Genomic DNA, 27,922 nt, shown 5'->3' on the forward strand with positions numbered 1-27,922 from the left:
GTAAAATATTGTATACAAATATTTATCCAGTGCAGAAAATCACAGTACACCAAATCACTTTTTCGTAGATATAACGAGCGTTCAAATAAAAACGTGGTCGAAGTTGGCTCTGACACATTGGACGTAGGGAGTAGCTTATAGCGACCAACTTAACCTCATTTCTCAACGAGCTGTATAGCAGCTGTCAGTTTCAATAACGTTAATGACTATATAACTTTATTTTAAAGAATAATCGTGATAACAATAACAAACAATTAAAGGAGCTGCGGAAAGTGTCCCCCTCCTTGTTATAACAATAAATTAAAGCAGCTGCTGAAAGTGTCCCCCTCCTTGTTCCAAGCACTTTTCACACCTGTTCCTCAAAGAATTAAAGACATTTTCTAAGATGCTCGGGGTATTGTTAATTTCACGAATCTTGTCTATAAGTCGAGCCTGCAGATGGTTTAAATCAGGAATAGGCAGTTCAAAAATAGTGTTTTTAAGGTAAGGCCACAAAAAGAAATCACACGGCGTAATATCACATGACCTCGGTGGAAATTCATGTTCAGCATTGAGACTTATTAGTCGATTTTGGAAAACTTCCCTCAACATATTCATCGTCTCGCCTGCCGTATGTGCCCTTGCGCCATCTTGTTGAAAGTAAAAGTTTGTAATTTCGTTTTCTTCCAGCTGGTTAACAAAAGGAGCGATAATTTCTTCTCTATACCTTTGCGCAGTAAGAGTACCATTAAAAAAAATAGGTCCATAAATCCTCCTTCGATTGAGAGCACACCAAACTCCAATTTTTTGAGCGTGTAGAGGGCCCTCGACAAAAAAGTTATCTGGTTTTTCAGAAGACCACATTCTCATATTCTGTGAGTTTACGTAACCACTTAAATGAAACCAGGCTTCATCAGAAAAAAAGGTGATATTATGAAGTTCACCGTAGTTGTTTAAAAACCATTCACAAAATACAGCCCGTCGCGGAAAATCAACTTCATGAAGTTCTTGCTGACAAGTTAAACGATAGGAGAACAAACGCAAATCTTTTTTTAACACTGTGTGGCAGGTACCGACTGATACTCCCACCATTTGTGATAAAACACGTACAGAAGTTCTTGGCGCATTTTCCATTATTTGTTGGACATTTTCTTTTAATTCTTCAGTCCGCTTTTTAGGTCGGCCGCTTCCTTCTTTTCTTGTTACACTGCCCGTTTCACGAAAAACATTAACACAACGCTGAACTGCACTTTGAAAAATTTTGTACTCAACAACGCTGGGAAATTGATTTTGAAATTCTAAGAAACATTCCTCAATAGAATACTTCCATATTCCATCAATCTTGCGTCCATTTCTAAAGTAAGACTCTATGATAAACACTTTTTGTTCTTGAGAAAACACCATTTCAAACGCTTTTTAAAACGAATATATTCAAATTGATAGCGGCGATATAGCGCTTTGACAGATGACGTTTAAGTTCATTTGTTATACGCTACGCCCTACGTCCAAATTTTCAGAACCAACTTGACCACGTTTTTATTTGAACGCTCGTTACAAACAGCCGCTGAACTTCATTAAAGCTTAATACGCGTTTTTAACTTCGTGAAGTTGCCTCTAAAAGCTGTTGTGACTAACCTGTGCATTTTGTGAAGCGTAGAAACCTATTGTATTCGCGATTTGCGAACGCCATTACCTCAAACAATATATAATACCTCATAACCCAAATTCTTCGTACTAAAATTCGGGATATTGAACCAGGCTATCATGAAATAGGTTATTAATATAGACATTGATTATTTGAAAAATTATTAAAGTGGCTTTCAGTGTAAGGTGCTTTTAAATAAAATTAAAAGTTATATTGGCATGCAGAACATGAACGGAAATATATTTCTTATATATAATTCTCCGATTTACGAATGTCTGAAGTCCAGCTTATTGGATTTAGTCCAATTTGATTTTTCTCTATTCCGACAAATATCAACAAATGTTTCCCCTTAATTAAATATATCTGTGCGCAATAACAAAGGAAATTGGAAAATCAAATATATCCTTTATCCTTTTATTTCCCGAGGGATGTAGTATGATATAAACATAACGGGAAAAGTTGTGCATATTATTCAGGAGAGAACGTGGAACTCGCTGAAAAAAAAAAAAACAAATTCGGTAGAAAACATTGTTTTGTACTATACAGGGTGTTCTACAAGCTCTATGACAATCTTTGACAGATGGTAGCCGGCTTAATTTCAAACATTTCCGACAAGTCCGACTTGTTTTTGTTTAAGAGTTACAAGCATGTTAAAAAATATAATTTCATACTTCAATCAAAGTAGCCTTCCTACATATGTTCAGAGCGTTGACACAGAAACCGTCTTTCATCAGTAGCAGTAGCTACTGGGTGCCATGCGTCATTATCTTATCACCTTTTGAGTTATTTTAATTCATTACATTGACAAGTGTTAAAATCAATATCTTCTTTATTATAAGACAATTTGATCTTTTCGTTTTCGACAACTTTTTTTGGTTTGTAATTTCGAGGTTTATTAAAAATCATTCTGATGGCAGGTCGCTCTACAGAGCTGAGCCCGAGAACAACAAAGACACTTTAAAGACTCTTAGCTAAGGAAGTGCATAACTGACTATGACCTGGCACATAGATCACGACATAGCAACTCGAAAACAAATAACAACGTGGGTCTTGAAACCTAAAACCACTATTTTTTAGTGGTACATTTTATTTGAGTACTTCATTTTTTCTGTTGCCCTGTTGTCAGCTGTGAAGTTTTGTATTACAGTCGTGTCTTTTCGAATGCTTAATAAAACACTTTAATCATAAATATTTATTTGTTTCTCTTTTAGTAAATGGTTTAATTATTGATATTTGCATTAGAACATTGATATAATCTAAATGATCTTTAGGTAATAATACCGAGGTAATTTAGGTATTGTACTTGTTTTCATACACGCTTTCATAATCATTAATGAAAGTATTTTCCTCGGCCCAAATAAAGTCCAAACTGTTGCAGCAGCTTCATCAAATGTCGAACTTTACAAACTGAGAAGATTTATCATGTAAAACGTGCCAAAGTAGAGCACTCTAGAATATCCATTGCCACAGAAACTTGAGACTGTTGTTTACACATTTGTCATAATGTCGAAAGTTGTAAATATATGGATTTTTACTTTATTTTAAAGTCGTTAAACTAATTCAAATAAATTTAAAAATTTCTCTTCAAACAATATCCTTAAATACCAAAAATATATGTATGTAAAAGACTGTTAAATGGTGATATTATCAAGAGTGAGATTAGATGACATTTGTTAATGGTTTTGTTATGTCAGCTGTGTATTTTTGTATCAATAATATTTAAATATATCATTTTTATTTTAGGTAATTACGTAGCCGAAAAATGTTTTGTCTTTCATAATGTCATCAGTTAAGAATCTTGTCTATGAGGTTAGATACTTATTATACAGGGTGTTTGACTGCCTTAATTTTAACAGACGATAGAATACAAAAAAAACAAAACAACCTTATATGACATGGGTCCTAAACTCATCCATTTTTCAGAACAAAAATTATCAAAATGTCCAACTTGATGTACAAAAGTTCGATTAATTAAGGAATATTGACATAACTGCGTTCATAGAATACCATAAAATACAATGTTTATCACTTTTTTATAATTAATAATTTACACATTTAAAATTCGATAAAATTCATATCGACTAATGTGACAACGGCGTGGAGGTTTATTAACACGAGATACTAAGGTGTCCAGCAACCACCAATACGCCATTAAGTTGGTATCTGGATTCGACCGTGTCTGAGTGTTTTTTGCGTACCACTATTTCCTTTTCTTGAGGTGTTTTCAAGAGAGTGAACGAAAATTGGATTCGAAGGTGTCGTGCGTGCATCGAAAATAGTGGTGGACATTTTGAGTATATGTTGCAATTTGTTTTGTACTTGTGCGTTTAAAAATTACCGAATTTTGCTTTTTGATAAATACCTAAATTATTTTTAATACGTATGATTATTTCGACGACGTGAATCTTTGAGTACTTTAATTACATGTTTTTCAAATACGTAATTTGATTAAAAGTTAAGTTCCTATTGAGAGATTCATATTACTAAAATTATTATTATCATTTTATTTATTTAAAAACTGGAAAACAATTGTCTTGAAATTTACTAAATGTTTCACAATAATAGCTGTTTACATTTTTTCCGTAGGACAAGTCTGCCGCGTGTACAAGTGGTGCGCATCAGCAGGTTAAGTGCTGTTGTCACATTGTGATGAAACTCCCGAATATTAATACTCGCTGAGTTTTGAAAAATGTTACTCTTACGTCCCTGTAATATACAACTTTTTTGTTCATTTATGATTACTTTATCTCATGCTGAAGTAATGGCTGTCAAACTTCTTAAACCCTGTATATTTTAATTCTTGGTATCGAAGATCATTGAATATGGAATTTAGTTTGATTGACCCCATGTTCCAATTACAGGATCAATCGGATTAAATCAGAATTACCGCTGGGGACTTCTATGCTGACAAGTTATCTCTAATTGATCTTCAGCTTCAACACAAATTATATAGGGTACAGTTTATATTTGAAATTTCACGATTATTCCTGATTCTGAACTAAATTTTTGCGAATAGATACTTTCATTATTTAGTTGTGAAAACAGTGCTTTTTATTGCTTTTAACTTTTGTGACAATTTTGTTCAAATATAAAGTTAAAATGCTTAAATAATATAGACATTTCTTAGTAAAGTGAATATTTTTCTTAGTAAAGGGATACTGAAAATTGTTCAAATTCGAATTTGTATCAACTGAAAAAAAAATCAAGTAAATATCGTTTGAGTTGAGTTAAATTAAATTAAATTAAATGGAATATGTAAGTTAATGATGAAGAGGACGAGCAGGACTATGATGATGAAAAAAATTTGAATGTGAGACACAATGTTTGTTAATTCCATAAAAAATGTGCTTTTTGCCTTTATAGTCATCATTATATTTTATTTATACAGGTCACCATTTGTCAATTGCATGTGTGGATGGGGAGTAGAGATCAAAGGCGCATGAGTGACTAATATAAATTCTTTGTAAGCCCAATATGTTTTTTATTAGTAAATATTTAATAAATTGTTATATTTGGGTGAAAAAGAATTATTCGTTTGTTGAAGATGTTGCTCTTTCAAGATTTATTTATCATTTGTCTCATTGTTACCTATTGTTAAGCTTACAGCAAGCGGTAGCTAATAAATTATTTCAAAGACTTGTTGTTGCTTAGGAAGAAATCATTCCTATGAAATAAGAAGGCTCATGACAAGGATAAGGGGATCTAAAGAGAAAAAAATAGACGTAATATGCACGCAGAGGAAGTTTTGTAACTTATTGATTTAAATTATAACTTGACTCTTAAAGAACACTGCAGATAATTCCTAAATATTTTGTTGTCTAAACAGCGATGTTGCATTACACACTGATCGTATTACAAAAAACATTTCGTATTTCAACGCGGTGTTATAAAAATAAACGAGTTATAGCGGTAAATCGGATTTAAAAGTTTTCTGGACTGACGGAGCTATTAATTACGGCACTTTGCCGAGAGATAAAGCAACTTTTGCGGTTTAATTTAAATTTATGTTAGACGAAATGTTTTCCGTAGTTGTGTTGTCGAGTTAAACGTTCCAAAATGTGGGAAACTGTAATAGAAAAAAATGTAAAATACAGCAAATGTAATCATTGTTGGAGAAACTTTCCACCAGATAAAATAAAAAACATAGGTATGCCAAGGTATACATACATCTCCGATATTATAGAAGATATTAAAAAAAGTTATTTACAAAAGTTTCAGCCAACTTAAAACTGCACATTTTAAAATTATTTTCGTATATGCAGGGTGTCACGTATTATCAGGGTGACCTAAACATACTATTTTTTAAATGGAACACCCTATGTATTATTGCAGATTTAGATTAAGCTCATCTCTCCCATGCTTCCAATAAATAATAAATAAAGCATTCCCTATAGCTAAAATCATTAATTTCTGAGATATTTACTATTTAGGTAATAACAAAAAGAGAGTTTTTAAAGAATTCCCATTATAACAATAAACAATACAAAATTTCACAGAGGTTTGTTAAATAACAAGCTAGTAATTATTACTGAATAATATCTGTAATTTATTTGCTCACGGCCAACTTGTTATAATAGTAATTATTTAAAAACTCTCTTTTTGTTATTAAATAATAAATATCTCAGAAATTAATGATTATCTATAGGGAATGCTTTATAAAAATGAAAGAACATAGAGTGTATTTTCAGTTTTTAAAATAAAATACAGGGCGATTCATTTAAAAAAATTGAGAAAATTATGTACTCGAATTTTGAGTCGCCCTATATTCAACTTTTGCAATAATAAAGAAATAGCACATCTCGTAAAACTGTACCAATATCAAAAAGTTATGAGTGCAAAAAATTATTGTTAAGTTGTTCTGTGTAGGGTACACAGGACGCTGAAATGGGAATGACCCTCGTATACAATTGACCATACATTTTGAAATAGGTACCCTACAAGTTTTTTAAAATTACAATTTTCGGAGTTTAATGCATTTTAATATTTTTTTTTTTTTCAGAATGTTTCGTAAATGTTGCGACATTTCCAGTATTACAGTATTGCATCCAAATTTCTGTTAATAAACTATGAACATCAAAAATCAAAAGGATATGTATAAATTTTCTTAATTGCCAAAAACTAATTTCCTGAAAAAAAGTATCCATCTTTATAAAGTTCATGGACAGGCGAGTATCACATCTGTCACCACTAAACTTCAGCCTGTAATTAATTTCATTTCTAATTCCCATTCCTGAAGTTTTAAAACAACTTCATCGGACCCACATTTATAGTCCACAAGTTCATTTATTTTATCCTGAAAGTTATCCGAGGTTATGATTGATCGCCCAGGCACAGTTATTACTTTCAGGGAAAAAATACAGCTGCATCCAATATATAGTAAAAATATGGACTCGAACACATAAAACGGACGTAATATTTTAATAATGAAAATAGTTATTTCATAAAAACAGCCTAAAAGGTTAGAGTAATAATAATAAAACGGGAGAGCTTTTTTATGTGCTCCCATCCGTTGCGCATATTCATGCATCAGTAATTTAATAACGACAATGAACAGAAATAGAATATCTGCAATATTTAATATATTTTTAGCACCTGCAGCTAAAATAATTCCACATTATGCTTCATATTTATTGATAAAGTATTTGATTCTCCAGACTACGTTGTTAGTCCTTTTGATCACCGTATACGGGCCTTTCCAGGGGTTCTGGAGTTTTTAGAATTTTCCTTTCTTCCTTACTGGGTTGTACAATCATACTAGATCTCATGCATGGAATCCACTGACATCGTACTGGGTTTTCAGCCAATCGCTTTCGAACTTACTTTTCTGACATTGATGGATATCGTCATGGATCATTCTTTTAGCTAACTCGGATGGACAGTTTTCTGATGTGTCAAATCGACCTTCTCGACGGCCATAAACAATGTCGAAGGGTAGCCTCAATTCCTTACCAAATATTACTCTCCCTGGTGTTCTTCTGGTAGTCTCATGGGCTGCTGATCGATAGACCAATAGGAAAACAGGCACATGTTGATCCCAGTCGGTTTGGTGTTCATTGACGACTATTATTTGGTGATTCTTCAGAGTCCAAATAAATCTCCCCACCATGCTGTCTGATTGTGGATGCAGAGTTGTTGTTCTGGTCTTTGTGATATTCATCAACTGACAAGCTCTTTGGAACACATCGAATTCAAAAGTTCGCCCTTGATCCGAATGCAGTTCTCTTGGAACACCGAATCTACAGAGACAGTTTTCAACAAGAATTTCTGCTACCGTCACTGTTGATTGGGGATGGGACATACTTCTGGCCATTTACTGAATTAATTAATCGCTACCAGGAGGGATTCTTGGATTAATTAAAGGCAAAAGTTGACTAAATTGGTAAACAAATATATCAGCCAGTAGCGGAGATAGTATTTATATATCAATTCAGTCTCCCTATATCCCATCCACTACTATCGAAATAAATGAAATAGACCCCTGAGTTTGGAAACCGATATTAAGAAAACGTAGAGGCAAAAAAATTTGAAATTGGGACCTTATATGGCTTGACTTTTACTCTATTTCGTGCTAAAATTTCAGTTAGTTTCGTTATCCCATTTTTTAGTTATTAATGAAAATGTTGAAAAAATTACGGTTTTCTGCCTTCAAAATTGATACCTCTCACTTTAACTCGTCGTAATTTTTTTGTTAATTGATAAAAAAATTCCAAATTTTTGCTGAGGATAAGTCGAACTATTGTCTTTAGTGCTGTGAAGCTCATTTGCCAAATGCTCTTCTTTTTTTATTCTTAAGCAAAAGCGTAAATATTGCATTCTTTAAAAATATATAAAAAAACTGACTCAAGTAGTAAATAATTGTAAACAGCAATCTGAAAGAATTTGTTAAAATAATACAGTTATAAAGGCTATACTCTATACCCTGCATCGGACCGTAAACGTAATTGACCATTCCGATACTGTTTTTAAGAATATCATATTTATAACTGTATTATTTTAACAAATTTTTTCAGATTGTTGTTTACAGTTATTTACTACCTATGTCAGTTTTTTTATTTTTTTAACGAACGCAATATTTACGGAGATAGCGCTCCTTCCTGTTTCGTTTAAAAATAAAAAAAGAAGAGCTTTTGAGACAAATGGCCTGCACAGTACTAAAGACAATAGTTTGACTTATCCTCAGCAAAAATTTGGAATTTTTTTATCAATTAACAAAAAAAATACGACGAGTTAAAGTGAGAGGTATCAATTTTGTAGACAGAAAACCGTGATTTTTTCAACATTTTCATTAATAACTAAAAAATGGGATAACGAAACTAATTGAAATTTTAGCACACAATAGAGTAATAATATGGTCACAATTTCAAATTTTTTTGCCCGCACGTTTTCTTAATATCGGTTTCCAAACTCAGGGGTCTATTTCATTTATTTCGATAATAGTTGGCATATTCGTGTAGCAATCCAGAGATTTTTTTCTTTTAGTTAAATTATTAGCTCAAATTTGATCAATCCATGTTAAATATCTTCTGATATATTTGGCTAAATGTGGTAGTAGTTTTAAATTCAACACCACGTATGGTTTATTGAGACTTTTTAGCCTGAAATGACCATCATGCCTCAGAATAATTTCTATTTTTTGTGTACATTTTTCATAATCTTCTTTAATATTTACAAAGTTAAAATTTTTCTTAAAATTTCATTGTACTATGTAAAAGAGTTCAAGATTTTCATATGTTGAAGATAGCTCGATACAAACGTTGTTTCCTGAGTATTTAAAGTGAGGATATATTTGAAATGTGAATTGCAGTAAAAATCAATAAGCTGCCTAGAATTTGGATTATCTTTACTGACTGCTTGAGGTAAGGGACGTTTTGAATGTTACTTGCGTCGGTGGTTAGAAATGAATGCGAAACGTCTAAGTGGCTAATCGAGTAGTTATTTAAATGCCGCCTAGGGAGTCATCTAAGGAACCCAATCCGACCTAAATAATTAGGGTCGTGAATTTCCACCCTTTCCCCCTCGGGTTTAATTTGCATATTATCTGGTGCTGACCATAGATATGTACGTATATTATAGCAGGCGTACGGAAGGGCAAAATATTTTGAGAAATAATATGATAAAACCTGAGTCCCCCCTATTTTTAATTATATTCAGTTGTCAACAAAGAAATATGCTACTCTTTTTTTTTGATTGGATATTTTCCACCAAAGGATAGATTTTACAAATTTAATTTTTTTCTCACATTGATAATAATTAGATAATTCAATATTACACGATTTCAATTTAACACATTGCACAGTTTATGTAACGTAACAATCCTTTGTCTGATCTTTTCAGCGCAAAAGGTTATTTATGTAATTCTTTTTCTTTTCGGTGTAACAGAAATACCAAGTCAAATAAATATAACTGAAAATGTCACAAATAAATAATTACACGCAATAAGAAAGAATGTTGTCATTACACGCTCCTAAAATGAATGTTTTGCTCGGGACTAGGCAGTAAAATATATTTATTTTTATTTTATAGCTCCCAACAGAAGGTTCCATTTATAGGATAGTAAATTACAGGAAAACATTACAAATATAGATCCACAAGACAATAGAAGAAAATGTCATACAGAGAAAAAACACTACAAATATAATTAATGTAGCTTAAACATAAAATGCCTTTTGTCATCATGAATGTAAAGCTTGTTTTTAAATATGTGCTAAGATCGTTAATAACTCCTGATGGTTATTGTAATAATTACGTATTTTGTATATTGGAACTAAATGTATGAGAAATTGGTAAACAGAAACACTGCTCATGTCTCATGTAGCAACTCAAAACTCTACATGTCCTTGGCATAATTTGTGAAAAATTGAAAAATTCAAAGAATTTAAAGAAAATCTTCTTAAAAGATTCTCGTGAGGTAACAGATGGGTGAACATTATCTAATTCAAAAATCTATGTTGAACAAATTCTATGTTACTACTATGTAACTACATTATAATAGAGAAAAGCAAATGCAAAATATATCATTTTAATGTTGTTGCTATCTGAAAATTTATGACCATTTCGTATAATGAAAATTAACATTTTATAGCTATCAGCTATTACAGATTATGATTGGTATTTATTATTATTTAGTATTTTATTATCGGTAAACGATAGAGTTGGTTAAAAAGTTATGCCCAAATTTTATCTCTTTATATTGTAGTCATACATAATTCTATAATTTTTTTTCACACATTTAAGTTTACATGCACTGCCATGAAGTGGATTCAAGTGTATTCTGTGTATACCGATTTCAATAAAGCTTTTAACAAAATGAACCATAACATATTAATTGCTAAGCTAGCTGGTTTATACATCTTATAAACACAGTCGGCATCAGAAGTGTCAGTCAATAGTCACTTTTACAAATCAATTCATATTATACATGATGTTCCTCAGGGATCCCCTCTTGAGCCTATATGATTGTGAAAATGATAATACCACTCAATATACTAACTAAATATGAATAAATCTACTGCATTACTTTTACCAAAAACTTAAGTCTTAATTTATTTAACTATGGGATGGCCTAAAAGTAACGCGCTATTTTCATTCCAAAGAGTTGGCAGCATTATACAGGGCATTATACAGCAACTTATTCACTACATGTTGTAGTGAATAAGTTGCGGTTAGGCAAAATGGAGCGCTATATGACAGATGAGCAAGTGAAGATTATGAAAATTCATTACAAGTACGGAGAGTGTGTAGCTGAGACTGTGCGCAAATTTCGTGATATTTTCGATAGAAGGAACGTCCCGAACGAAACATCTGTGAAAAGATTGTCAAATTTGAAGAAACAAGTTCGGCACAGAGAATTTAAAAAAGAATCTAAATGTATATTTAGGTTTATGGCTGTTGTTTTCTAAGCCATAATTTTGTTAATAAAGTTTTTTTTCTGTAATTTCTATTTCTGACGCAAATAAAGTCTTTACTTGTAATTTACTAAAATCCCTCTTTACTGCAATAAATTGTAGCTCCCAGACCAGTAAATTTACTTATACTTATCTATAAATTGTTACTAAATTGCTTTTCCACCTACTCACTCCTAAGTTTGGGTAGTAATACTGAACTGGGGTTAAACGGGTCTATAAGATAGTAATGGTGGAAATATATAAACTCCGCCCTAACTTAGTGGCCACTAACGGTACCCAAACGGTGATAAAAGCCCTCTACTCAAAGCAAAAAATGGGTATATTCCATTTAATCGTCTCGATATTACCAGTAATAATGAGGGGAAAATGTAGGCCACCATATTTCCAAGAAATCAGTTCATGTAGCTTATCTTACATCATTTGTAATGTTTCGTGTTGTACCACAAAGGGACTTATGATTTTCTTAAAAAAATACATCTATGCGCACATTTAAATTAAGAAAACACCAAAGTTGTTGGCCTCTAGCGGCTAAATGAAGCAACTTTAGATAGTTTAATTAAATCTTATTTTGACCTCAAAAGTATGTGGTTGAACAATATGTTTCCAACATATACAGGGTGTCCCAAAAGTGACGCCCGTCCTTCTGGGATTTGATTAAGGGGACAAAAGCAAATCGAAAATTAAGAGTGGAAAATTTTCCGCTTGTTTTTCTTTGTTAAGTTATTCAAAAAAATATTCAAAAAACTAAAAAAGTGAAAATCCATTTTTTTTCTCAAAACTGAGGTCTATGCTTATAGGATTTTTAATCAGAGGACTGACTCTTGGTTGCTCTATTACTTCGATAATAACAGCCTGAATAAAAACTACTGCATTTTCAATATTCCTATCATTTTGCTGCAAACTTTACATTTCAAATACAAATACATTTAGCTGCATTATTAATAATAATACAAAGAATTATTGTTTTTTTTTTCACAGCTTAGGAGAATGACGAGTACTATGTCAACTGAGCCATGTTTACTCTCCACTCATACATTACTTACTTATTTTTTAATGGCTTTTGAAGAATAAAATAATAGAGATTAGTTGTATTAAAACGAAGTGATCTAGTATGCTGTGGCAATCATAAATAAATTATTGGTTTCCACATGATGGAGTTCCGTCACATTATGGTTTACGAGTAAGAAATTATCTGAATCAAAACTTCCCAGGCAGATGGATTGGAAGAGGTGGCCTTCTAGATCACCAAATCTGAATAGATTTTTTCTTTTGGAGTTATTTAAAAGAAAAGTTTTACAGCGAACCTGTTGTAAATCCATAAAATGTACGAGTAGTAACCCGTATGCACGCTGCTGTCGCGTTAATAGACCAAGAGATATTACAATATTTGCCAATATTTGTCTTGAAGTAGAAGGCAACTTATTTGAACATCTTTTGTAAAAACAATTTCTATTATTTAAGCTCATTATGTTTTTAGTTTATAAGTTTCTTTCCTCTTCATTTATAAAATTGTTTTATTATTAGAATGTTTTTCTCTATCCTTTTTAGGTTAAAATAATTCCTTACACCCAGGTACTACCGACAATTGGAAACTATACTTACCTACAATTGGTTATAAAGTCTTGGTCCCCATAGGCACAGACCTCAGTTTCCAGATAAGAATATTGGATTTTCACTTTTTTATAGTTTTTTGAATATTTTTTTTTGAATAACTCAACAAAGAAAGACAATCGGAAAATTCCAACTCTTGATTTTCGACTTGTTTTTGTCCCCTTAATCAAATCTCAGAAGGACGGGCGTCACTTTTGGGACACCCTGTATATGGCAACATATTACATTCTCATTACTGACTGAACAAAGGCCGTGAAAGTATTTTTAATGCCCTGTACATTTTAAGCTCAATATTACTCCCTGCAAATTTGCTGAATACATTACGTTATCCCCATTACAATTTCATTTAGAGGTTGATGCCTTGTGGGGGCTTGCTTTTATATAACTTTATTTTAATATCAGAGGAGAAATATTCAATTTTAAGTGACAGTGTCTAAATGAATTTCTAAAAATTATCATGAAACCAGTTTTTTACTGCACAATTTTAGCAAGGAAATAAGTTTTTACACCCACATGGGGAGAAGATTTGTTAATTATGAAAAGCTCTCCAATATACCTATAGTTCCTGTTAGTCACAAATACGACATTCTAATTAGAAACGGATAAAATTTGGTGTTCCATTTATACTATACAAAACTTAGAAGTAAGTTCCACTTAAAAGAAGAAAACCGTTTTATTCTCAATAGCAGTAGCGTGGATTTGAGGGATGATTATAATAATTGAAAGACAATATGTTAAAAGTCAACATTTCTTAAACATCCTAAGGGCTTTGCAAACTCCGCAGAATAATATAAAAAAATAGATTACTAATTGAAAATCGACATGATGTATATTTTTCGAGAAACACGAAGGTAAAGGCTATTACTCAAAAAAAGGCAGAAGTATTTAGAAATATTAACATAAAAAAGTATGTTACTATTATTTCATTATAATTTGATAATATAAATTTTACAAGATTCACTGTAATATGTTACAGAATAGTAGAATGGAAGATAGGTGCATAACCAAAAAAGAAAGAAATGATAAAATATGTATTTCAAACACTAAAAGAAGATAATAGAATAGAATATATGTATTGTTTCTGACTATAGGAACAAACAAAATTAAAATTAGATTGTCAAAACTAATTGAAAACGAAGTGTCATTCCAAGTTCTGATAACGAAAACAGATTTATGAATGTGCATGATATACAGGGTGATTTAAAACTTATCAAAAAAAATTGGGAATAGATGTCACGAAAAATATAGTCAATATCGTAAAAATAATTTGTAAAATCCTTTTAGTTTCCGAGATAAAAATTATTGAAGTTGTAGTCTCTAGCGTCATTTGCGCTCTTTCTGCACGTGGCTCCAGGCGATTTATACAGAAATCCGATTTTAGTATTAACCTTTTTGCGATAGTTAGCTTTGCAAGTGTCAAAAATGGTTTACGTGTATAGCAACTTGGAGTATGTTATGGTGAATCATTTGTGTTATGGTGAAGCAAGACAACATTTGTGTTAGTTCGTAGTGTGCAAAATCATACTTATCGTATCAACTTCGACGTCACCTGTTACATGGGTGTTGTATAATAATGAAAACGTAATATTGACAGTTGGTAGAAGGAAGCGCAAAAACAAGCGCTTATAGGTGGGGAATTCTGGAAGGAAGCCTAAACAGTTGAAGTGAGAACAGTGTGGAGATGGGTAGTAAGACGATCGGCGGGCAGTGAGACAAAATAGTGAAAAATCAAAGTGTTCAATCCGTATTAATTAGCATTAGAAATTCTTTAAGTTCGTTGTTGTTAATTGTTCTATGTAATCTCATGATTGTGATGGTTATAGATGTTTAATGATAATAATTCTTTGTGTGTTTAGCCGCCATTGCTTTACGCTCAAGGGCATAAATTGTTCTAAGGTAAAATTGTTACAATTATTATTAACGATTGCCCACTATTTATTACATGTTAAAATATGTATATATTGTCGTGACTGCCCGGATATTGCAATAACAACTCCTTTGTTTCACGTTTAACTTGTTTTGTCATGATTACGTTGTTCGAAAAACAAATAATAAAGCATTTCTTGTTGAATTTACTAACATTTTCGCCCTTAAGGACGAATCTGAAAAAGAAATAATTAAATACAAAAAAAGAATTGCTAAAACAGATCTTCCGAAATCTCAACTCATAGCTGGATTGCTTCCCGTATAGGACTCCAGTACCTTCCGGCCCTGCCGGTTAACTAACACCAAACCTCTTCAGTTTTACTTGGAAGTGTGTATGTCTAATTCGAGTGAGGTGACATTTAGTGAGACATTAAATAAGTCGGGTGTTATTTATCATTAGCAAAGGATCTTAATTTATGCCTTTTGTTAGCGGTTGTTTTGTATTTATATTTGGGTAGTTAGAGCAACGATCGTGGGTTTTTCTGCCATGCACTTTCCCCACAGGAGCTCTAGGTGAGCCTGGCACTCTCATTTTATGTTAAATGGTTGTTAATGTTTTTGTTGTTCTTTCTATTTGTCACATGTTTAATTTGAAGACTGTTGTACGTAAATAATAAAGTTAGGTGTATTTACCCTGCTCTTTAAAGTTAGTAGCCAGCGCCTTCCGGTCAATTAAAAAAAATAGATGTATACAACGTAGGTATTCCTTATGACGATCACATATTTTTGGCCACAACTACGTTTATTATTTTTTTTCGATCGAACCCGGGGTTGTTATACTACAGTAGAAACTGGGTAAATGTGTTTAGACGTCGATGGGCAAATTTTTCAATAGTTATTGTAACATCAAGTATGTCAAATTATTTTATCAATTAAAACCAGAAAGTAATTTTATTAATTAATAATAACAATAGAGGTAAAAGCAGTTGTTGATATAAAATCGGTGTTATAGAATTTTATTTATTTCTTTTCTTGGGAAAGATATTCTTTCAATTTTTTGGCAATTCATTTTTTATTATTTTGGCCGGTCGCCGACTGCATGCTTTGCCTTGCGCAAGGTCAGGTTTTACAGTGGACCAGTTTCCAGTGCCGTGCAGAAGTGTACTTTGAAATAATTTTCGAACTGCCCTTTTTGTTTTCTTTCAAAAAAATTAAAATGTTTTTTTGGATAACTTCTGAATCACCCTGTACCTGTATTTTGTATTTTTTTAGCCTGGTTTTTCTTCAGCGTGAGTTTTTTATTCAGGCAAAATTTTCATAAAAAGTAACACTTGACTGATCCTTTGGTGCAAGGATGGTAATTTTTATTTTTTTTCCACAGGTGGCAAAATGAACAAGTAAATAAAGAAAAAAAAGTTAGATCTATCCTTGTAATATTAGATTTCATAAATCTAATAAATACATGTATTTAAATCTCTCCTTAAGTACAGTTTGAACATTTTCAATCTTTCCAATTTTACGAAGTTAAATTATGTTTGATTTACAACTTGAGACGGGACGTAACACAATTTTTTATTTCTTGTAAAGTGCCGTTCACAACTCGAAGAAGAAATAATTTATCCGCGAAAGTAAATATCTTTTGGGAAGCACGAACTTCGAAATTTGGCCTGTTATTTAAGGAATACTAAGTGCGGATAAAATAAAATCAATTTCTGATGTAAACATTCACTTCTACGTACAGTGAAAGCAGAAAAGCAGTAAGGTAATCGTATATTACGCTTTTACTTGTTTGATATGGATGTAGTTTGGGTTAATACCAAATGAGAACGTAAATAGAAATGCGTCTTCTGTTCCAATGTTCTCTAGAATATGTAAAGGAGCATTTCAGTGCGATGTTTCGTATAAGTGAGGGAATTTTCCACTTGATACATCAAAGGTTTCGGTATCTTAAACAGATGTGAATAGTGCGGTGGCTGAGAATCCTTTCCATAGTTATGTTTTTTTTTTGGTCACATCTCAAAGTAGAGAATTTGGAATTTAATATGTTTCCCTTATTTTACTGGTTGTGCAAATAGTCATCCTCATTTAATTAAAAACATTAAATTCAGTTCTTCTTTTGGAAATAAATTATCCTTAAATCATTCGTCAAAATTATGCGTAGAGGGAAATCAATTTTTACAATTTTATATTGTAAATTCCAGTTATAAGATAAATAGAACCTGCCTTTCAAAATTACGGAATTGTTAATTGTTAATTGTTTTGAGTAAACGCGGGGTTATTTCTGAGAAACTTATATTGTTCTGATGTCAGATTAGTCTAGATAATGTTAGTTATATATCATACCTGTTCCACAGATCCATAATATCGTCTGGAGAAAACGCCTCTACGAGATATGAGGTCACTAGCTGTTGAGCTGAAACAATAACACTCTTATTAAACATTAATCGCAAGTAGCATATAAAAAAAGATAATTCCAAATGCCATTGTTAAGTATAGTAACTCAAGGGTATTGATGATATACCAGAAAATCTAATTATAAACGAAAATGCAGAAAGAAAATGGTATCATCTTCTTAATTATTTACCTTTGAAGACAATTCTATACTATTTGATATTCATCATATTGTAAATATAGGTTTACTATTGAAAATTGTAGTAATTATTTCTTGAATAAAATAGAAATTGTTGGAATGTGATTTAATGACAAAAAGTAATTGATAAAATAATTACTCAATGATCGATTTTTTTTATGGAGGGTAGATCTTTCAGATCCCTATCGGATATACTTTTTCGCCTTTTGAGATATTCTACAAACCTCTAATGAACATATACAGACGTCCATACTGATCTGCTGAAGGTGGATTCAAACCAACAGCTAAATACCTCAGTTCAGATCAACTCAATTCAATTGCCTTGTATACTGACATAAAATTGATATACTATTTGCTTTGTTTGATTGGGTATTTCTGCAATCCTGAAAAGAAGGGCAGATTTTATAAATTTAGTTTTGCCTAACCAGAAATATCTCACATAGAGAAAGTAGAAAATTTCCCACGACACAATAATATTACCCAATTTACGTTTCTAAAAACGTTGTTGTTCGCAAATCGACTTAAATATCAAATGTGAATTTGTGAGTGAATTGGAGAACAAGTTTTAATAACGAAATCATAGTGTTTTCCGGAATTTAAGGTCCTATGGTTATTTCGTCAGAGCATTTTTTTTAAAAACAAGTTTATTCAAATACATTTATTTATTAAATTTCGGTTTTTTAGGCTACATGCCCTGACCAAAATTGAATTATACCAGCAATATCTATTGAACAGTTCGTCAGCGGATCAACGCACCAGACATATACCGGTTTTGAACTAATTGGTTCATATCAATTTGCCATGGGTGGTTGCGAATGAAGCAACTATTTTTGGTGTTTTAACTACAAACTTGGAGCTAGTGTAAGTGACATGTAAATACTACACCTATGAACTATCAGTGCTGTCTATACCTCTAAACTTACGTATTGTTTTATACTAGCACATAATTTTGTTTGTGGCCATATAAACAGGTGATTAACCCATAACATATTTTTTTTTCGTTTTCTAAATATAAACAAGAGTGCACTCATCTAAAAATTAAAATCCGCTTACCGTTCGTGCCGTTTTTTGTTGCTTCTGGAAATGCTATTAACCTTTGTATCTGTAGCTTGACCTTATATTGGCAATGGAGCACAGATATGGTTCCTTCCTATATACTACATTACCTGCTTTTGTTTACTTTTAAGCAGTTTTCCATTCCATTAAATTACGTCCCCCCCTCAATTTATTTTCCAAGGGATCAAACCAAATCGAATATAAGTTGACGACGTATTAGGTGGAAAAATAAAAGTAACGGTGCGCGAAACAAACCAGTTAAAATTACTGAAACATTTAAATCCACCTTTAACATTTTCCTCCGATTCTGTATATATCAGAATATAGTCAAATTATTGATTCGTTACGATAACAACTTATGCAAAACCAATTTGCCAAGATTTGTTGTTCGAATAATTAGATACAATGATTTGTCGAAAATTAGCGACTACAATTTTCATGAGCAATGCGAAGTCTTAATTGTTTGAGTTCCCCTAAATTTGACCTACTTTTACCACCACATAAATCTTAATACTATTTCAATTAATTAGTGCTTTAGCTAAGCGATTTGAATGTAGATGACATCTCAGTTTAAGACCCTGTCGGGGTTGGAAGATCAATAGCTCTTTGATAGTTTATAACGGGTTTTCCATTGCGAGGATTCATTTTAAATGTATAAGAAAGTAAGTCATTTTTATTTTCAATAGTGATATTTTTATTCCAACATCAATCGTTTCTGCATCATTAGTTTACACCTTATCCTTTACATTACATCACGGAAAGAAATCCAGAGGTCTCAAATCACATGATCTAAGCGACCAATTGAAGTTTCCGTGACGCGAAATGACACGACCAGGAAATTGCTCATGCAATAAAGCTATCGTTTCCCAGCTTGAATGGCACGTAGCCCTTTCCTGCTGTAAACAAACGTCTTCCAGATTCAGTTCTCCAATCGTAGAGGCTCAAAAAGTCATCTGCATATTTTGTGGTACAGCAGTCCATTGACTGTAGCGGTAACATCAGCTGCATTTTCGGAGAAATACTGTCCCAAAACTTCGCACAATAACTCGTTGTGGATGGAGAAGTTGTTTAACAATCACTTTTGGGTTTTCGGAGCCCCAGGTGCGACAATTTTGCTGATTGACATAACCTTGAAAGTAGAAATGGGCCTTATCGCAAAAATTAATTTTCTTGAAAAAAATCAGCAATTTGCCTCAACGAACTTTGTAAGGATGAAGGCCTAGATCTTTGTCCAAAATGCGGTGCATGCTGGTTTATGACATGCCACATTACTGTGAATGTCCTGCAATAAACAGACCAGGGTTTTTCGTGACACTTGCAGAGATAACAGTAATGTTTTTGTTTGATCTGACTTCAGATTTAGTCACTAAATTGACAATTCTAGACCTAAAGGCGAAATTTGGTACAGATTTTTCGAACTGCCTCCACGAAATTTTTACTATATTTGGAGTGAACTTTTATTATTTGTAAGCGTTCTCAAAGGAATACCGATCCATCTTTATTAATCGCGTTATTTATAACTAACGACTACCAAATATAACAGCTCCATCTATTACAAAGATGCAATTTAAAATGAACCCTCTTAATGGAAGACCCTTTAGAAAGCCAACAGTGTAAGATGCAGCAGTTAGAAAATATATAAATTTGATATAGGACAGATAAACGCTAACCATTTTTTGATGTTCTTTTACGTTTTCCATTTCAAAGTAAATAACAAGGCTAAAAGGCTACTGAATCTTACAAAGTACCTCCCATTTGTCACTTTTTTATTATTTTTATGAAGTTATGTGTCTGCTTTAGCAGCGGAAAAATATCTGACACGCGAGGAGCCATTTTTCTTAAGGTGTAGGTATATAAAAGTATTACAGTATATGAATATCAATGTGACGTCGAATTTGAAATGTATAAAACTCCCATATTTTCGCTTTCTCATTCCTTGCCTTAACTGGTGCTGCTATTCTATCAAAATTCAAATTTTTTACGTTTATGTAGACGTATATTACAGCAAAATGGATTTAAGAAAACGAACGGCTAGAATATTTTCATGCAGTTAGAATATACGATTTTTTCTACTATGCTTCACTCAGATTCTTCGAATATCAATTTATGTTAAGATTTTTTTAGAGTATTTACTATCATTAGGGTGTACTTAAATTTTGGGTTTTTAATTTCAGATAAAATACCAGATTTTTTAAGTTTAGATCATAAAAAACGTCGCAGTAGTAACATTCGTTTTATCACGAGTTTTTAATAATAGTAAAAGCTTGGAGTAGGGATTTTATTTTGCTGTAAAATTTATGAAACGCAGCGCTGCAAAAACATTGGTTAAAATGGAAGAACCCTTTTGTAACTAAATGAACAGGTACCTGAAAAATACTTTCAAATTAAATAATTATTTATTGAAACTTGAAACAGAGTTTGTGTTAACATACATACAAGCGGTCTTATACAGGCATAAGTTTTAACTTAAAAAGTCTTCATTTTTCTTAATTATAGACGACAATTTTAGCAAAATTTTTAGATTTAGCTTAATAGCTACCTTTTAAAGTATATCTCTTCACATTTTAGACAAACATAGTAGACCCAGATTTGTACACTATTTTCAGTTCCAGCTTATTTACTATCTAATTTTTAATTTATCTTTTTTTAACTATTAAGGGAAAAATATTAAACAATAAAATGATATTGTTGAGAAACTACATATCCATTGAATAAATGCAAAGTTTAGTTTTAAGTAAAGTATTTAAGTAAAGTAAATAAAATATTAGCAGTTCTGCGCATATAAATATCACATTCCTTGTATTGATAATGTTTTATAGAGTAACAGAAAGAGGCAACAAGGTCAAACAACATGTTTATAATATTTTAGGGGAACTCGGAAAGAAAAAACAAAAAGAAAAACAAATATTTACCTACTAAAAGGCTGATGTAGCGAGGGTAGCCTTAAGCATCGATTGGAAATACATATCCACTTTTTTCCATCATCTAATTCTCATCGACCCAGTTCCAGATGTTTTTACTAAGCACTGCTGATGGCCATGGCATGTTGACGTGAATATATTTAGGTATATTATTTTGCAAATACCTCAAATTTTAAAATATCTCCTTATGTAATAATTAAGGGACGAATTATCATGAACATTTCAGGATGGGACTTACAATTAGTACAACACAGCATCTATGGGCTCAACAAGCAAGGTAGTGATTTTTTTTTAGTTACCCTTCGGGAAAGTTTAAATTTAAGGGGACGTTTCTATGTTTAATTTTATTAGAAACAATATCTCTTCACTGTATCAGTTATACAAGTTTTCAGGGTATAAGTTGTATATAAGGACTGACAATACATTCAGAATAAGAAAAAAAATATTTTACTTGTGTTCATCATTACGTTTTCTGAATTTTACTTGCCTGCTGAATGTACCTAGAGAAAATCGCGTGCGGTAATATAAATATAATCACACCCAGCAGAATGTTTTTAGGAAACTGTTAACACATGAATTAATCATAATTATTGGGTATTTTCACAAAATTCTCGACAAAGCAGGAAACGTACATGGCTACCCATGTTTTCCTTGATGTTTCACTGCGAAAAATTAATGGAATTCTTATATTTCAACATTTGTATAGTTAGATTTCCTTGTACTATCATTGTCTTACCAATATTGCGATTTTTGAGAATATCTAATAATGGAATTTGAATATAAAGCTGCTATATACAAATAAGTATTATACTGTGGTATGATATTTTGTATCTAAAGGTAGGTATATTTTAAGTCCACATCATAACTTTAATAAACCTTGGACAAGCTAATTCGCATATTGTTCGTAATTATTTACTTCAGGCATTTTAAATTATGTTTTTTATTTAGTTTAGGTATTTCTATTACACTACAAGGAAAAAATATAAGAAATAACCGATTGCTTAAAAAAAAGAATAAAACTGATGTCTAACTGTGGTTTGACTTAGTAAGTGTGATATAATTGTCATATTTTGATGAACACACAAAATAGCCTATAAAAAATTTAAGATTTTAACGTTTTAATAAAACTAATTTCATTTTCAATCGCTTTTTTGATATAAAAAAATGGTTTTTTTTATATTAAACAACGTTCAAAGAAGTTATTTCTTATTTTCGGTGCCTTAGAAATTGTGAATACTTAATGTCAGTCAGAAAAAAAAATTGTAAATATTTTACGAAATGCTTCTGCTCAAGTTTATCGTATTGCTACGAAGGATGTATTTTCCAAGCATTTTTGGCCACAGATTTACATAAGCTCCTCTCCACTCCAACGTCTTATCACCAGCCTTTACATAATTTATAACTTTTAAAAGAAAAACACTTTGTTTACCTCCTGAATAATGTCTTCCACTCATTCTTAAAAGTGGATGAGCTTGAGCGCGGGTGGATTTACTATCTTCAAGTTTTTTATAATAAAATCCATAATTTATATTACGTTCGGCAGCTTGAGCTGCTGAACAGAACACGGTATTAAGTTTTTTATTGCACATTGTTTTAAAAATTTGCATAACTTTTGCAAAAAGTAAATACGGAGACCAGGTCTATTTAATATTAAATGTTTTTCCCTAAAACAATAAATATGTCATGAAATTCTTCCCTGACTCATGTAAAATTATGAACATGTAAATTACTTTTAAAACAAGTACTTACCTAATTAAAGTAAACGTAAATTTTTTGCGAGCCGGATAAGGTTTCAGAATTTTAATAATTGTGTTGACGTTGAAGCCTGTAAAGCTGGAAATATGAAGTTGTGAATCAACAGCTGTTTTATGGGAAGCCTAAAAATATGTGAATAGGCGTATTTCCGTGACTGGCTGCAATAATAATTGATTTAATTGAATCCTGTGTCCGAATGAATGCTTTTTTATCCATTCGCTGGATTCTTCCGTTTTTATCGAATAAAAAAATGAATAAAAGCATGTTTTCAAAGCAAATTTTGATATGGCAGCGTTCCACATATTGTCAGTAGGCAGAGCAACACAATTTAATATTCTATTGAAACTCAGATCGGTATTATTTGTACATTCAATATGAATCAGTTTGTTGTGGTAGTAACTAACGTTTTATATTTTGTAATGCAATAGGTACACTGTAAAAAAAATTTTTTTTTCAGTCACACCGATTTTTTTACAGTTCTCCGCACCATTAATGGATGCATTTTCATTACCAGCGCTATGGTAGTTTAAACAATATTAATGAATGTCAGATTTGATACTTTGTAACGAATTTAATAGCCTTTGTAGTTCCCCGCTTGTAGTGGAAGACACTCATCTCTCCTGAATAGAATTTATATTAAAAACTTATCACTGTAGAGAGCTGTGTCAAATGAAATCACAGTATTATAATTATAACCAGCGGGTTATTCCGAAATTAATAAACATTTATTATGGCATCGTTTTTTTTTCGCACAATAACCCTTTAACGTTCTTTTATAATCATTCTTTCTCTACCGGACGTTTTTCTACTAAATAGAAACATGTTTGTGTTATACCTATCTTTGAAAATAGATAACGGAGTTTTGTAAACAATTATAGACCTATAATAAAATTTTCGCTAATATCTTTGAAACTTTTGTCAATGATCACGTTCATTTATTAGTTAAATATCAACCAAGCTCATGTTACTTTCTGATTTATTGAATAATCAATGTTAGTGTATGCGGTCTACACCGACTAGAGCAAATTTTGTACAAGATCCATCACGAAATCTCGTTGAACAGGGTTATTACAGTCGTTGTGGGTGACACTTCATTCAAATGCGTAATAGAGTCGTATCCAATCAATAGATTACAATGCGTTGAGAAATTTTTAATGGTAGGAAAGCGTTGTAAGTTCAAATATATGTGTTCATTAAAAAAAGTGTTGATGTTAAATTTGACATCAACCGAGTAATAAGTATAAAAGTTACAGGACATTAAAATGGAAGCCTTTGATACCTAACTATAGATAAGGATGCGAAATACCATATAGTTATTGAAATATGTGCTAAAAGTTGAACTATATCTACCTCTCTAATATGTCTTCTTCATTTACACAAGTACACGCCATTGTTAACCAGTCTGTAATAAAAACAACACACTAATAGTATAAAAATGTACGTAATACTACATATCTACTTCCTCCTTATAATGCGATATTTTAGATCCGGATGTGTGGAGTTAAAATTAGATGGCAATATTAAAATACGTCAACATATTTTATAAAAAAATATAGTTGTTTCTTCTTATTAAATAATCATTTTGTACATATATTTGAAGAACAAAGAGTTGTCATTTTCGAGTACTTTTTCTATTTTCTTCCTTTTTTTCTTCGCTCTTTTTTTACTACTTTACAAACTTATCACGAGACACTATCTCTGTAAACATTTAACAAATGATTATATTGTTTGTCCCGCTTAAGCAACGTTTGAAATAATTATTTTCTTGATCCAATATTGGAACAGCGTTTGTCTAAAAAGTTTTTCTTGAAAGTCCTTCCCTAAAAAGATATTGCAATGCTTTATTTTAAATGGGACAACGTGTATATATGTTTTTAGAAGATAATGACAATAAGCAGAATTGAGAATGAGTTAAAATGACTATCCAGGATATTGTAGATGGGAAGATCATTGCACCAAATACCAAAACACATATTCCTCGAACCATTGCTTGAGCTAATGACGAAAAAGAGCAAATTAATTTTCTTGAATCATTTGGAAAGTGCAAAAGTCTTAGACCGCTAAATATCAACGCTTTTTTTAAGGTTATAAAAATGGAACATGCGCCAATCGGGTTGTCCTTCCGAGTGAATTAAAAACGTTGACTGTTTACAATGTTTATGCGCATGTATTTCATCTCTGTCGTGACGTATTCAGTTAAACAATTTAGAACACGATCCCTTTTAATCTGACTCATTTAAGCAGTTAGGGTCGCCTTAATTAAACGGAATGGCCCTAAAGAGCAGCATCCTTACACGGCATTTCAACATTTGTTGTAATAAAATCGCGCTTCAATGGCAGGTGTATATTCGTTAGTTACTAATTAGCCGTTATATCGCATGGGGAAACAGTATATATTCCACGAACAGAGTTCTTTATAAGGGTAGATTCGTTTTATTTCATTAAATGATGTCTAGTCGAAATTTACAGACCTCGTGCCTTTTTGAAACTTTATGTACATTTGTACAATTAAGTCTAATTTTATGGGATTTCAGGGAGATCGTTAAAAAGAGAAAAAAGCTAATTAAATAGAGGAAAGTCCTCTAATTTGGACCATAGCTTTTATTTTTATAAAAATTGACATTAGCGACCTCTGTTGACAACTAATTATAGCTTATATATTAAGAACACGATAACAGAGACCTGTGTATCTTATGTGGTTAACAAAATTACTATTTTATGTCGGCTGTTGTAATTTTGGTGTTAGCTCCATCTCTTTGTCAGGTGTGCAACTTTTTTATTTATTAGACACTATACTGGAAAAGGTTTAATATTTGCAACAATAACTTTATAAAAGTTAACAGTTCAAGTAAGGTTATAATCTCCTAAATTGGACTACTTATTGGTTCCCAAATTGAACTGGTCCAAATTATGCACGTCCTTTTTAGTGTGCTTCAATGGGAAATAGGATGTGGGAAATTATGGAAGCAGCTTCGACTACATAGCAAATTGGTGTTACGAAGTAGCTAAAAGATACAATGCTCCAAAAGCAGCAAATAATATAGAATTTGTGAGCATTTTCGATGTTTCAATAAAGGAACCAAAAGACGAGATTTTCCCTTCTACGAATGTTACAATGGTTCAAATTGTCTTCACCTCTACCAATACGGTAGTATCACTGAAATAAAATCTTTGTATGAGATATGCCTTTGCCAGTTTTGAAGAGAAGCACGTGCAACTGTTTCTACATCTTCTACAATAATAACTAGTAGTCCCTACAAAAAATGAGCTCGATGAAAAACAACTTAAAAACTATTTTTCATAAAATTACCAAAAATGCATTTGCTTCTTCAATACCAGTCCCTGGAGGCAAATCAACAAAGTGCTAACAGCACATTTTTCAGGAAATCGAATTTTGTTTGAACTTGTCTAATGAATCAGAATCGGAAGGTAAACATTGAAGGTATTGCCTGTTTATTTTCATTTTTACAATCTGATCTAGAAGAAAAGTGGAATCGATGTGGTTCGAGTAAAAAATGGACACACTGGAAATGCACCAATGGCCGTAATATAATTATTAAATAAATCAAAATTAATTCTAAATCTGTTTTACAAAAAAGTATTTTTTTATTGCAAATGTAGTTTGTTTTCAAAACATTAAAGGTTTGTAATAGCAGTGGCGTAGATATTTTTACTTTTCTGAAAACTAGCTTTTCCAAATTCCAATTCCAAAGTTTCAGTCACACTTTAATCTGCATTTGCAATAAAAACTATAATTTCATTTTGTGAAACGAACACTTGTAGATTTTATTTCCAATTTATTTGATTGTGTGCCAAGGTTATTTAGGGTAAACCATAACAACACGAAAATTACTAGGTTTTCGAATAAAAGTGAAAGTTATATATTTTTTTAAATATAGTTAAGAATTAAACTAATAATTAAATTTATTAAGGAAATTTCGAAATTACGTTTTGGAAATTTTCTTTCTTGGTTCAATAAGCCCTACAAATGATTTTTTAATTGTTTTTTTCAACACCTTACATCTTCACTTACCTTAAATAAATTTTTTACTGAAATAGTCGGTTCACTGACCGCTTTTAGGGAAAGAGAAGTACTTAGACTTGAAAACGATTAATCCAGAGCACGTCAGAGAAGCGTACGAATTAAATTATTTGACCCATTACGTATCAAAGCAAACGTAACAACATTCATTTGGGATCAAAAACCGGAAAGCGTATAGAAATGATTGTGTTAGTCACGAAACTGTCTTGTTAAAAAGATAAAGCACGTAATATTTTATGCGAGAAACATTAAAAAAGTAGTTTTATTTTACAGAAAATTTATATTCTAAACATCAGTCCATATTCCTTTTGTTGATTTCCATCTCTCGTACCAAACTCAAAAATTATTTTCTCAAATAAAAATGAACTAATTGAAATCAATGAAGAATGTAAAATTTTACATATGAAGTGTAAATTAATATATTTCATTATGAAATACAAAATGTTAATTAAAGATTATTTCTCAGAACTTTGACTACTGAAAATCGACTCCAAATTTCTTAAGAGAACTTTAATATAAATACTTCATATAAATTGGATTTATTAAAAGAAG

At 31.6% G+C, this 27,922-nt stretch overlaps 1 protein-coding gene across 2 annotated transcripts in view; it reads right to left on the minus strand.

Moving 5' to 3' along the window:
• Nucleotides 1–27,922, minus strand: part of LOC108904300 (GTPase-activating Rap/Ran-GAP domain-like protein 3) — a 150,395-nt gene that overhangs the window by 71,362 nt on the left and 51,111 nt on the right. Inside the window, exons 1-2 of one of the 2 annotated variants that reach the window (XM_023454521.1) lie at nucleotides 24,679–24,763; nucleotides 17,350–17,419 (exon numbers count right to left, since the gene is read on the minus strand). In XM_023454521.1, coding sequence (XP_023310289.1) covers nucleotides 17,350–17,419; nucleotides 24,679–24,719 — 111 coding nt within the window. In that variant the 5' untranslated portion in view covers nucleotides 24,720–24,763. Of the gene's footprint in view, nucleotides 1–17,349; nucleotides 17,420–24,678; nucleotides 24,764–27,922 lie in introns of those variants that run through there. The other variant, XM_023454520.1, reaches the window with a different exon arrangement.

Source organism: Anoplophora glabripennis, unplaced genomic scaffold (assembly GCF_000390285.2).
Source record: "Anoplophora glabripennis isolate ALB-LARVAE unplaced genomic scaffold, Agla_2.0 scaffold101, whole genome shotgun sequence".
In the NCBI taxonomy this organism is placed as follows: Eukaryota; Metazoa; Arthropoda; class Insecta; order Coleoptera; family Cerambycidae; genus Anoplophora; species Anoplophora glabripennis.